The following is a 14295-nucleotide window of genomic DNA, read 5'->3' as shown; positions in this document are numbered from 1 at the left end:
TTTAAAAGGTGTAGGTTTTTCACACAAGGCTGTCCTATATATTGCTTATTTGTGTAATGTTTTCTTTCATAGCTAACTGTAAAAAAAATATATTTCTGGAAGAATCTGACCAGAGCTTATTTTTTTGAAGCAAGGCTATTTAAGTGTTTCTGCTAGTACACACTATTTCTTAAATGATGATGCCACCTAAAAAGACTTTTTGAAAACTACACTTAGAAGCATAGTATTTTCTCTCGTTTCCCCCTGTAATATATTATTTTCTTCTATTTCAGGTGTAGTTTGCAACTGTACTACAATCGGAAGTGTGTGCAACGCTACGGGTCAGTGTGACTGTCTTCCGGGTTACGTAGGACTATCTTGTGACGTTTGTGCTGAGGAATTTTATCAGAACACAACGAGGGGACTTTGCCTTCCCTGTAACTGCAGTGCCAAGGGAACATCTCACGTACTCTGTGACGGGTAAGAAAACTGCCATCTTTGTACCGTAAGCCTTTGAGCAACTCTGTTATACTGCTGGGATGAAGGTAATTATGATCTGACCTCCCGGGAACTGCGTGACAAGTCTCTTCGTTACTCTGAAAAGTTTTGGGGGATTTCATCCTCCAATCTTTTGGTTTTTGTCTTTTAATCTATTGAAATTCAGTCAAGTACCATCTTTGTCCAACACTTATTTCTTCTTTTGATCTGTCTGGCCCACAGAATTGTAATTCCTTCCCCGTTGTGATGTCACAGGCTTTTGTTTGGTTTCGAAACCCATTCATTCTTTTACCTTTTCTTTGGGTAGCACCCAGCATGCATCTCTCCATACTTTGCGTTTTGTCTGAAACTTCTGAATACAATGGTCAACACGCTCCTGTTGAATCTCTCTGTGTGTGTGTGTGTGTGTGTGTGTGTGTGTGTGTGTGTGTGTGTGTGTGTGTGTGTGTGTGTGTGTGTGTGTGTGTGCCCTATGCCACACGTTTTCAACTCCAGTGACCTGTTTTTGTTCGGTATGGATTCTGTTCTCTGTTTGTTGTGGGTGTGTTGTGCATTCCCTGCACACAAGGGAGAAGTAGGAGAGACCACTAACATTGGGTATACCCTGGGAAAACGGATCCCTTTTCTCTGTGGGGACTCGGTCAATGGATCACTGAGGTACATATCGCCTTCTATTTCTGCGCACACAGGCGGTTCACCACAAACTACTGAGCTTGGCATACTATTACCACTCCTAGCAGACTCAGGCCTGTTGTATACAATATTTACAGAGTTCTCACTCCAAGTTTTCTTTTTAGACTGTGTTTTTGATATACTGTACAATCAAGTTATTATTTTGAGTCCATTACCAGGGGGTTCTTCTTTCTTAGGCCCAGGACATAGTGAACTCGGCGTCGCTGAGCCGCGCTGAACAGATGCACAAAGCCCCTGCATCTGTTACCAGCGCAGCTATAGTTTCTCCCTCCGCATGCGTGCTGATGCGTGCGGAGGCTGAGAAACTTCCCCGAGACAGGGAAGTTTGAAATTTGCCGCTCGGGGAAGCGGAGGAGCGGTCACGTGACCGCTCCCATCTAATGGGTCTGCAGCCGGTCTGGCATTGTAACTACCAGACAAGACAGAGGCAGCACAGAGGTGTGTGTGTGCACGTGTGTGCACGTGTGTGAATATATTTATCAAAGTTGCACAATGTTAATAATTATTCTCACATGTCTCTTTTTAAAATGTTTAAAATATTATATAATATACACACACACACACACACATACACATACACATACACATACACACACACACACAGGTTCCCCAATGACACACAGACCACTTCAAAGTGACACACACACACACACACACACACACACACACACACACACACACACACACACACACACACACTGACAGCTACCAAGTGACACACACACAGTGATACCCGCCTCCCAAGCGCACTTGCTGTCTCCTCTGCCAGGACAGCAAAAAGCTCCTGGTAGAGCGAGCGGCAGCAAGCAAGAGCGAGCAGCAGCACCTAAGCGCTAACTATGTCCCAGGCCTTAGCATTGCACAGGCTTCTGTTATTTCCACTTGTATGTTTAACTACTCCCTGAGTTACACTCCTCTTTAACCATTCTATATTATATGAGACATTGAGTGGAGCAGGGCAGTTTGTTAATGAGTAGTGGGGTGCACTGTAATCCCTTATACAAAGGCAGAATACTGTATAATACAAAGATTTCATAAGACCCACCAATGTTCATAAGGTTTATTGCCTTGTGATAAATGTTTCAGCTCTTATAAACATTGCTGGGGTCCTGTCTTGTGACCTAGTGTTTATTATGATGTGAAAGTGTATGAATGCAGAGTATTGTATGTACAAGAAATCCCATTGGGGAGTAATGCGTTGCTGGCCCTCTAGTAATAAAGTGGTTAAAACTTATGTAGCAATGTAACGATGTCCAAGTGCAGTTGGTGTTACTGCCGTTGCGCACACTGAGCATATGCGATGGTTTTAAAGCCCCCACAGAGGGTTCCAGCCTCTATCACACAATGTAAAAACGAAGCCTTTCCTTTGGATCACGCTTGACATGAGTGGTCATCAACGTAGCAGCTTGTCACACTGAATTAAATACGTTTCCGCCAACAAAAAAACATTACATTGGAAAATTGATTTATTCATTGCAGTATCTAATAACATTTGTTTGTGGCTGTTGATTGTTCTACACAAATATAACTATTTTTTGAACGGGTCTTTGTAATGTCAGATTGTGCTGAGCACATTGTGATGGTATGTCAGTGTGACTGCCTGTAAATGTTTGTTTTGAAGAGGACTGGGTGTAATGTCTTTACTTATTTACAGTCTGAAATTCATAGATTTTTGGCAGCAGACATGCTAATATCATGCTAAGCAAATGGTTTTTGTGCGTTTTTTACAATCTGTACCTAAAAAAAATTTGGCGATGAAACAAAGACTATCGATCCCAAAATCTGCAGGTTTGTTTTTGTTTGAAGTAATTCTGATTCGTTGGTCAATCCGAAACACGGGTCACTAATGAGCAGGCATTTTAGTAGGAGGGGGAGAGGGGGCGCGGCAACACCAGTCCTAAAGGATTTTTAAGGATTTTCAATCGACAGCCTCTGAGCCACCAATACTGAAGCAGGAACTGATTGAGTCACTTGTGCTGAAGCAGGGATATCCTTAACCTGACCTGTTGGTGGCCCTTGAGGACTGGAGTTGGCCACTCCTGCTTTAGGAGAAGTAGAGCAGACTTGATTTTTTTCCAGCATCCCAGTGTCAAATTGCCTCTTTGTGGGTGATCTTTCTAGAGAAGCAGATTGCAGATTTAAATTGATTGATCTGGCCATGTTGCGTTTTTAAGATGAGAAATAAATCGCCTTTTTTTAAAAATACATTGCATTTAAAGGGTAAAATAGGATTATAGGGGGATGGGGAAACCGCTTTTAACCCCCCAACCATATTGTTCACTGCTGATACAAACCTGACCTGGTTTAGACATCTGGTTGGGCGTCCTGTGCACTCGTGTATATAATGAATTTGCCTGCAGCTATGACAGAAGCGAGCCGGATACCGGCGCTGGGCCATTTTTCTAGTGTGTGTTTGAACAAGCCGATGTTTGTAAAGCATATTCTGGTTCTCACTATTGGGGACTTTCGAAGCACTTGTAGAGATCTTCGGAATAAGTCAGCCCCGAAAAGAGTTTGTTTTTCACCTGGGATTTGTGTGAAAAATGCAGGAAACTTCTGACCATACAGAAAACTTCTTCAGGATATTCCCACGTTGTGACCAGTATTGGTATTTGTGGTAGTGAGGACGTTCACCCGTGTAAACCTCTTCCAACAATTTCTTTTACATTTAATCATTTGTAAGTTTGGTCTGGGAAACCCTAATGCTGAAAAGCACACGCAAAGAAATATGCAAAATGTATTTACACTTTAAGCTCTATTTTCTGTGTGCACATAAACTAATTGGGAATACATTGTTTATACCTTTTCAGTGCTCTGAATTTAGCAAAGGTTGAACTAGATAGACACTATTTTTCTTCTAGCTAAATTTCTGAGATTCCTGCTATACAACTATAATTATAAGATGTGTTCTCCCAGGCAAAATAAATGCTGATTTTAATAATCTCTTAGGAGTGATTTTTTTTTTTTTTTAATATTTGGACCAAAGCCTTTCAGGATCCATCATCTGCCTCAGGGGGCTCAACTCCAGTCCTCGAGCTCCCCCAACAGGTCAGGTTTTTGGGATATCCCAGCTTTTGAGCCACCTGTGCTGAAGCTGGGATCCTGAAAACCTGACCTGTGGGGGAGGGGGGTTGATTGGAGATTTTGTGCCTGCTATGAAGACCAATGGTAGTCTGCACGTTTGGAGGATTAGCATGGTGATTACGTTAATGCCTTTTGTACGATATAAACTTGGTTTTGGATCCCAATGTTTGCTTCCCTTGTGACCCTGGGAATGTTCCTCTCTATCTCCCTGGGCTCCAACATTATATCTATATCAATACAAATGTTGCTAATTAAAGTGTCCGTTATTCAGTGGTGCCTTTTTTCAGCCCTTGTACTTTGTGCTAAAGCATTTTCTTTAGCGGTCTCCTCTCATCTGCTTCTCCATTCGTTTGTCTGGTGATGGGGCTATTGCAAGGGCGTAGGTTCTCTTGGGTGCGGGTGGAGGATTCAGATAATATGTGGGAAAAACATGCAGCGTAATATGTTTCAGCATGACTGGCACACTTTTTCAGTACAGTCTACAGAATTTGCACTCGCATTTTACTTGTCTTGAGCTTTATGCATGGAAAATTAATATTGCAGCATCAATGGTCACTCGGCTTTTATCTTTGCTTTGGGTCTACTCCATGCAGGGGAACAAAAGACAGAAAAAAGGCACATCACGCAGTCTGTCCACAGTTGGGAATAGTGTTTAGAAAGTGAATACAGGCATACCCCACATTAACGTACGCAATGGGACCGGAGCATGTATGTAAAGCGAAAATGTACTTAAAGTGAAGCACTCCCTTTTTCCCACTTATCGATGCATGTACTGTACTGCAATCATCATATACGTGCATAACTGATGTAAATAAGGCATTTGTAACAGACTCTATAGTCTCCCCGCTTGCGCACAGCTTCAGTACAGGTAGGGAGCCGGTATTGCTGTTCAGGACGTGCTGACTGGCGCATGCGTGAGCTGCCATTTGCCTATTGAGCGAGATGTACTTACTCGCGAGTGTACTTAAAGTGAGTGTACTTAAACCGGGGTATGCCTGTACTCACAATTCAACTGCGTTGAATCAAAGCATGTGCGTGTTTTTTTTTTTCTTTACGGATATTCTTGTTCCTCGAGTATTTTTTCCCTGGATGAAGTGTCCTCAATGTAAGCAATAATGCCTAAATCAGGGGTTGGCAACCTGCAGCTCCCGAGCCGTTCTTTCCGCTCCTACATGTGGCTCTCTGTAGGTTGCCAACCCCAAGCTGCTGTCTATTGTCCCACGACGATGCGCGCCAGAAGTGCGTGTTGCAACTTCTGGCGCGAGCCGATGTCAGAGCCCGGCGTGGGACAGTACAGAAGGGAGGCCGACAAGCAGCTGGATAGACTTCGGGCTTGGTAGCAACAAGCGGCCCAGCCAGAGCTGGCCAGCCCCTCCCACAGCCACCAGCAGGACAGTGTGTGTGTGTGTGTGTGTGTTCTACAAATACACAATACATACATACACTACCCCCAAAAACACCTACATGACCCCCCCCCCCCAATATACACTCTACCCCGTGTGTAGTGTGTGTAGGTGTGTGTGTAGTGTGTGTAAATGACAGTTTTGCACAGAAAAACAATGGGGGGAAAACAAAATAAATGGACTTATTATTGAGATGCATTTTATATATATATTATATTATATAATATTATATTATATTATATAATATAATATAATATCACAAAATAAATAGATGATACCGTTCTGTGGGTAACGAAATGCTTTTATTTGTGCGAGCTTTCGAGATACACTGATCTCCTCTTCCGGCGATGTTACAATGAATGAAGCAAGCAAAAGCTATACTGTAAACAGTGTCTATTGGAATGTTATCTGTGCTGTTTTTCCATCCCTATACACCAATAGGGACCACATAGTATCCACACACACTTTTAGTTATGCTACTAACTCTCACATTTCCACACCCACACCATGTATATCCGCTCCCACTCCACACACACCTTTTGTAAAGCACTGTATATACTGTGGGCTCTCCATTCATGTTAATTCACACTGATACACATACACACTCTTTCATCACTTGCTTTCAGGAACCTTTTGACACCTCCAGCCATAAAACACATCCACACCGGGGGAAGGACCAGCACATATAACATTCCAATAGACACTGTTTACAGTATAGCTTTTGCTTGCTTCATTCATTGTAACATCGCCGGAAGAAGAGATCAGTGTATCTCGAAAGCTCGCACAAATAAAAGCATTTCGTTAGCCACAGAACGGTATCATCTATTTATTTTTTGATTATTGAAGTGTATGTATGTATGTATGTATGTATATATTTGTATGTTAATGCTTATACAGTATACACTATTAGTGTGTACAGTATATGTATGTGTTTGGGGGGGGGGGGGGGGTGTTAATATTAATGCATGTGTTGCGGCTCTCCGAATAATTTGTAGTATGTATGTATGCATGCATGCTCTTCTTGAGACGTTGCAGACCCCTGGCCTAAATAGTCTGGGAGAGTGGCCAAGTGGCTAACTAATCACCCTTGGGGTGAATGCCTAATGGGTCACAACCTCACTAGGGCACCTCAGGTGATAAAAGAGCAAAAATGTCTCTAGGAGAATTTTTTAATATGAACATGTAGAAAAAGTACATTAACAAAACTACAAAGTGTCCCAACAGGAATGAGTCAGATCTGGTGTAAGTGCTGGCGCTCAGGTTTGAGGTGGAGAGAAGCTTTCGTGGGTCCCTGCAGCTCTCACACAATGTGTGTGTGTGTGTGTGTGTGTGTGTGTGTGTGTGTGTGTGTGTGTGTGTGTGTGTCGCAATCCCTTGCCGGTCCTTGAATGACGTCACGGCCCGAGATCTTACTCCTGCCCTTCACAGCGTTAACGTACCACCCTACGCGGGTCACTTCATGATAAGGGTCTGCTGGGACCCCAGAGGGGCCATTATACAGCCCATGCCTAATTTAACCCTTTAAGGGCCGGGGGACCTGGTAATTACATTATAAAAGCACTTGGATACAAGAAACATAGAACAGTTACATGTTTAAAATATTACAAAGTCTCAACCACAGTATATGTAACTTGAAAATTGTGACACTGACATTGCAGCAGTAATACTGTACATACAAATGCATTAGCAATCGGTATAGAAAACTGAGGCATATAATAATCCGATCTGAACATAAATCAAGACTTTGGTGTTTAAACACAGCGTATAAAACATTCACAACTCAAGAGAGTAGTATATGCTGTGGTTGGTTGATACGTTGAAATATTTTATTGTCCTAATTACCAGAGATCATGGTGTTTTTTTTGTTTTTTTTTGACCTGTTGAGCACCAAAGCCCAAAGATATGTGAATGTGCTAAAGGGGTATTTCTATTTTTATTTGCTGTACGGTGGAGTGATTTTGTTACTTTATTTAGTCGCGATAACTTTGTGTCTCTGCCAGTGTCCTGTTATCTGACATTCCCGCCCCCCACCCTCCCCTCTCTCAAAACACAACTAGATTAGGATTTATGAATAAAATATTGTTTTGCTCCTCTGTACTTAATCCTAAAATGTACTGGGTTTTTTTTGGCAAGCTTTGCAGATGCCAAATAACCCCCCCCCCCCCCCCCTTTTTTTATTTTTTTTTTTTTTTTTTAAATCTCGGTCATAGCAAAAAAAGGTACAGCACTTACTATCTTGTCGGAAATCTGTTTCCCAAATCCAATAAGACGGTACTCCCTACATAAGTGCTTATTCATTATCACGTGTATCATAACCTACTGCAAGCTATACATAAAATGCTTATACAGCTTATTAATAGGGGTACTTTATTGCGTACTTTAGTAACACAAAGGTTAGTGCAGTTGGTTATTTCCTAATGGTTTGTGGGCCTCATGTAATTGTCCGTCTGAGGTTTGTGACATTCCTTAATTGTCCATTCCATAAATTGGTATATTGGGTTTACAAGAATCCTAAAGTGGCCCTCAGCATTTTATTAAACCTTTCTTCTGCATACTGGGCAATGACGAGGTTTGTGTTCATCTCGTGTTTTCCCTAGTCACTTTATTTATTTATTATTTTTTAAACCGTATTTTATATCTAAAAATGAGCCTAAAACCTAAATGAAAGTTGCTGATGACCCGTCTCGCTTGACGCTTAATCTGTAACCGCAGTGATCCACCAAACTCGGAGTTTATTCAACACGTTTTGCAGTAACGGTAGAAATCCAAAAACCTTCGCAGACCAGGCCTTTTCCGAAGAAGTGGCCATAAACCGTGGGAGTTTGCATGTGGGGACACGACTGCAGGCCTTTTTAAAAGACCATAATCTACCTTCAAGGAGCTCCCTTTCAAAATGGGGCATAGAGGGAGCCTGCATCTTTTAATGTTCCATACAGAGCACACATTTAGGGAATTTAGCTTGTGACAGGCCAGAGCATGTTGTAAGCAATTGGAAATCACAATAATATAAATAGGCAGTGAAAAATATTTGAACATGTGTAAAGCTCAACCCCGTTATAACGCGAATCCGCTTCTAACGCGACGCAAGCGTGACTCCCAATTTTCATATTTATGAATACTTTACAACACGATTATTGGTATCTTAACTACCTTATTGTACAATGCATACAATTGTACATTACTGTATTTCTAACGCGATCCGCTTATAACCCGGTGTGAGTCTTTGGTCCCCAAGCACAGCGTTATGAGGGGGTTGAGCTGTATATAGTTTTATACGAATTACAACGGAATGCTAAAAACGAATTCAGCATACATTTCCCACTTGCCTTCCTTTCTGAATATCTGCTAGTGCATGTTGTATGCACATACAATTTTGCAGGCATGCCCCCCACCCCCCCCAAGTTAACAATCTAATTTTAGTTGCTTAAAGGACAGGGAGGTAAAGTGACCCTGCTCCAGGTCACAAGGAGATCTGACACAGGGTTCACCTTTATTTGTTCCATTTGTACAAATCTGCATCGGATGTCCTGAATGAGTAATGGCAATACATCACATATCCTTGACAAATGCCTTGTTCTGTGGTTTCCAACTTCAGAGGCTGTAGCCTGAACCCCAAAGACGGCACTTGACCGAATGATCAGCGATACTGCCACCCCTAATCTATGCAGAACTCACTTGTGAGTTCTGCATAGATTAGGGACGGCAGTATCACTAATCATTTGTGTTCCTGCTCATCACTTCACGATCGGAGAGACGCCACAGGGGACACGGATCACCCTATCTTGGGTGCACCACGCTGCTTTTAAGGAGAGGGAATTGGTGTCTGATCGTGAGTAAGAGTTACTCCACACCAGACATTTAAACTAACCCTCTCAGTGCAACAAGTCTGCTGTATATGGATCTGTACCTTATCTCCACCCCTCATATTACTTCTTACTAACTGCAGGGTTCGTCTCCATTTTAACCCCATTGGTGCACCGTCTTTATTATTTATCTCATTTGGCTCCACATAGCCATAGGTTCTGTTTCCTGGAGTCTATAGTCAGATTTTTCTATTTTTTAATTTGAGGGATAACAGTGCTGTGTGGGCTGGGAAGGCAGATGTAGAGATACGCCTGAGCATGTATATAACCAGGCATGGTCTTTAATGAAACAATTATTTCTTATTTTTCTTAAGATTTTGATGGGATAAGTATATATCTGTAAATAAATAGTGAACTATCATATCTGTTTTTGACTGAAATTGCCCAACATAATCTGATTTTGGTGCCTGGGGCATGTGAGATGGTGGCTTACAAGGAGAGTGGTCATAGATTTGAATCCGGGTTCACCCATTTCAGAGGCAGTGAAATTACCACTCGGCCCCTACTTCAGCCATGTTTTGATCAGAAGCAATTAATCGCCACTCTAGGTCAGAGGTCGCCGTGGCGGCTAACATTTCTACCATGGTGCCAGAGTACGGTGTAGGGAAAGGCCAAGTGTCAAGGAAGACCGTGGTAGAGGTACAGCTCTGATAATGTTGTTGTGACCACACAATGCCTTGTGTAGGGCTTTGCAATACATTATGGGACGCGTCTTCGGATGCATGCCTCTCTCTGCATGTCTTCTCTGCACCTCCCTAAACGTAGGTTGCTGGTCCAGGGGGAGGAGAGGGTAGATGAGTCGTTGCATTGTCATAGGGTCACTATTTTGACTGAGGGCTCTTATACCGGTTGTTTGGGAGGGAAGAGGACCTCCAATACTGGTGCCTAAAGTTTAGAGCGGACTTCATCTGCACAGGATGTAAAGACCTTTTTGACCAGTTCTCCTGCTCTTGAATGGGTTTGCATACTTCGCTAATGAGGTGGCAAAGGCTTCACAACACTTTGAAAAAGAACAGAACACTTGCGTTTTCATATCCTATTTGATCCACTTGGAGGTTTCACAACTGTGATTAATAGGCTTCCTATTCTGTTTCTGCTGTACTTGGAAATATGTTTTTGATTTTATATTTAAAGCTTTTATAGCTCATTCCTAGGCCAAAGGAAATATCCCAAAGGGTATATTATTACATTTGACTTTTGCACTTCAGTAATCGCAGGAAGCTGAGGCGTATGTCCTTTTGGCCAGATGCCTGGCTTCTTGGAATGGTTCAGAAGATAGCAGGGATATTGATCAACAGCTGTATTTCCATACAGTACACAACAGTATACGGTCTTGGTGAATGCTGCAAGATCACAGAAGTTCGTGGCCAGAGGAAATCAAACCACCCTCGCATGTCTTAAACCCTTTGTGTGCAGAAGGGCCGCGGCTCCAGCGAATCGTGACCCCACCGGCTCTCTGCGATGGGAGTCTTCCTCTTCTGTTCCCCAGTCGGAACATGGGCCCCCTGGAGAGCCAGACCTCAGGACATGGCGGCTACGGATATCCCTGCTTTAGCACAGGTGACTGAGCTACTGATTCAGCTACCTGTGCTTAAGCAGTGATATCCTGAATCTCACCTTTTTTTTTATGGTGGGGGGTCTTGAAAACTAGAGTTGAGACCCACCCCGGTGCTTTATCTTTCTGAAATAATGAAGGGCGATTGTCTCATCAGTCAGTTATTGGTTGTTGGATCCAGCTCAGAACAATTCAAACAGCCTTAATATTTAAGTGTGCTGACTCGTTTAACAGCATATATTGGTGATGTAGCAGTGTTTTCTTTACCCTTGGCCCACTCTGCTTTGCCTGTGCAAACTCTTGTTTCACATGGTGACCTCAGATGAAAGGAAGCTGCCAGAGGAAATGAAACCCCTCCCAAAGTCCCAGCTCCCCATGTTTTCTCATGATGGGGGGGGGGGGGGGGGGGGGAATAACTGGTTTAAAATACTTGCCTGATTTTGGTAAGCGTCACCAATCAGCCAGTTGTGACCCCTTAACCCTGTCATTGCCATTAGTACACTGATCCTAAGAGGGACTGGCCCCTTAAGCATGTCACTGCCATTAGTACACTTTGGACCAAATAGGGACCGGCCATTAGTACACTGATCCTAGGAGTGATTGACCCTTCTACTGCAAATGATGCAAAGCAAAATCAGCAAGGATAAATCCAGTGTGACCAAATGGAACCATCTGGCAGCGAAAGGGTTATGCTCTAAACAGATTTGTTATTCATGCATATTACAAAAAACAAACTTTCGATAGAGAACTTAGTCTATAGAAACCGTTTAAGAGTTTCACAAGGACCTAACTGGAGGTGATTTATTTTATGTATGTGGCAATAAGTCGTGTAGTACAGCGGTGCGCAAAGTGGGGGAGGGGGCACTGGATTTTTTTGGGAGGGGATGCGGACACTTGCAGGGGTACCGCGCTCCTCCCCGAGGCATTTAATTTAAATTAAATCCCGGGGGATCGCATGAGGCATCTGCAACAATAAAACTTAACTTGATTCAGACGCGGTGACGCGTTGCTGTCATGCAGGGGGACGTCACACGGCAGTCTCCATGAAAACGGCGGTCACGTGACTCCGTGACTTCATTTAATGCCACACGCCAGGGAGGGGGTGTTGGCAGGGGGGCGCAGCTCAATTTGTGCTCCCCAGGTGTAGTATACTGAAAGATTAGCTTTGCTCAGTATGCACACCCACCCCACACGCCTGCAATACTGAACCTTTCAGTACTTTTGGTTTAATCATAAACAATACAGACCAGCGCCGCAATAGTCCAAAGGGGATAATAAAGTCCAATGGTGTAAATGTCTCTAGTATTGAATATCTGTAGATATGATGCGATATTCCAGCCTTCTCCAAGATGTTACTCCATATACATATTCAGAAAAAGAGACAAAGAAAACACATCATAGTGCAACAATGCTGATACTAACATACAGGACAAACAAAACGGGACAAACACTACATAAAACAAGTAAGGCTGACTATATTAAAAAGTTAATTTATTACACATATATAAATGAGGCAGATGCGGGATCCGGTGTTTTAAAACCAGAATCCTACTTATAGGACTGCCACAGATCATAAGCAGAGGATAGGATGTATCTGTTCCGGTTGTTAGGATTCTGGTTTAAAACACCGGATCCCGCATCTGCCTCATTATGTATATGGAGTAACATCTTGGAGAAGGCTGGAATATCGCATCATATCTACAGATATTCAATACTAGAGACATTTACACCATTGGACTTTATTATCCCCTTTGGACTATTGCGGCGCCGGTCTGTATTGTTTATGTTTTGTTTTTTTTACTAACTGTGTCTTGGGGTTAGTATCACCTGGCAGCCTATGTTATATATTGTATAGTGTAGAATCACTTTATATCACCTCACTTAAGGTTTATTATATTCACTTTTAGCGCTATATACACCGTATTTTTTCTTACTTTTGGTTTAATATAACATAATCAGTGTTCACTCCATATGTTGAGAAAGCTGTATCCCAATTACACCCCATTATTTTCTTTTCCAGCTCTGGACAGTGCGAGTGTAACGTTGGCGTAACGGGACTGAAATGTGACCAGTGTGCCAATGGCTTCTTTAGAGACACCGAGGGGTCCGCCTGTGTCCCTTGTAATTGTAACAATCAGTCCAAGAAATGTGACGTCTCAACGGGTAAGTTATTTGTACGGCGTTGCTGACATGGTGATACTGGTGCAATCTGTGAATCTGCTGCTTTCAATTTGGGTGTTTCTGTTATATGAACTAGTGTGCCCTGGATCTTAACCGAGGCACTCTAAGTGTGGGACACCCTGATTTTTTTTGTTTTTGATTTTTTTTTTTTTTTTTCCTCCAGAGCATTCATTTTGTAGTTTTGCAGTACTATTTTTATTGGAAGTCCATTTAAGTCAGACAGTAATACCAGTAAGTATCTCCTGATCTGGGGGGTGGTCCCTGGAGCTAAAATGGTTGAGATCTGAAGGGCCCCTAGTTTAAATCCTGTAAAGGATTGGGAGAGAGGAGATAGGTGGGGTTGCTGTGTGGAGGCTTGTTTTATGCTGACTGTGCAATTCTCCCTTTTCCGCACAGGTAATTGTTTGCTTTGCAAAGGTAATACGATGGGAGACCGATGTGAGAACTGTAAAGTTGGATTCTACAGACCAGTCGGTGTTCTTACAGAGGAATGTGTGAAGTGCCCATGCTCTCTGCTCATGTCCACTGGAACCTGCCATCTTGGTAAGACATGAATATCAGGCCATTAATGGTGCAGTCCCACTGAGGTCCTGTCTCTCGCATGCTCTCTGCATTCACATTGTACCCAGGGGGGCTGATAAGTAATGTCTCCAACTGCTGACATCAATTCCTACTTTAAGCTTTTACTACAGCTATAACTAATGGTGTACCGGGCAAATAAATATATAATAACCAATGTAGTTGTCTTCCTCCATGAGATTCAATCACCCGCCAGGTAGCCATTTCTATCTGATTCCTGTGAAAAGGAGTGTTAATATTTTCACTGCGTCCTGTGTCATTCACATACATACCGCACTCCACTTTTACCTGTTTGGCTAATTATGGCATGATTACTTTATAACTAAATGACTGTGGTTTAACAATGCACAGCAGAGAAGGTGCCGCCGGTTCTTCATGGAGGTTTAAATCCCCTGTGTGATTAATGATGTTGCGGCCTCCTATTGGCCCATGTAATGTGGGTGAATTTAAACCTCCGTTT

General features: G+C 42.7%; 1 protein-coding gene across 1 annotated transcript in view; it reads left to right on the top strand.

The window, feature by feature from the left end:
• Positions 1 to 14295, top strand: part of MEGF9 (multiple EGF like domains 9) — a 73065-nt gene that overhangs the window by 46655 nt on the left and 12115 nt on the right. The window contains exons 4-6 of the mRNA XM_075579492.1: positions 273 to 459; positions 13096 to 13238; positions 13653 to 13799. Coding sequence (XP_075435607.1) covers positions 273 to 459; positions 13096 to 13238; positions 13653 to 13799 — 477 coding nt within the window. The remainder of the gene's footprint in view (positions 1 to 272; positions 460 to 13095; positions 13239 to 13652; positions 13800 to 14295) is intronic.

Source organism: Ascaphus truei, chromosome 21, assembly GCF_040206685.1.
Source record: "Ascaphus truei isolate aAscTru1 chromosome 21, aAscTru1.hap1, whole genome shotgun sequence".
Classification (NCBI taxonomy): Eukaryota; Metazoa; Chordata; class Amphibia; order Anura; family Ascaphidae; genus Ascaphus; species Ascaphus truei.
The sequence above is the reverse complement of the archived record's forward strand: the minus strand, read 5'-3'. Positions and strand labels throughout refer to the sequence as shown.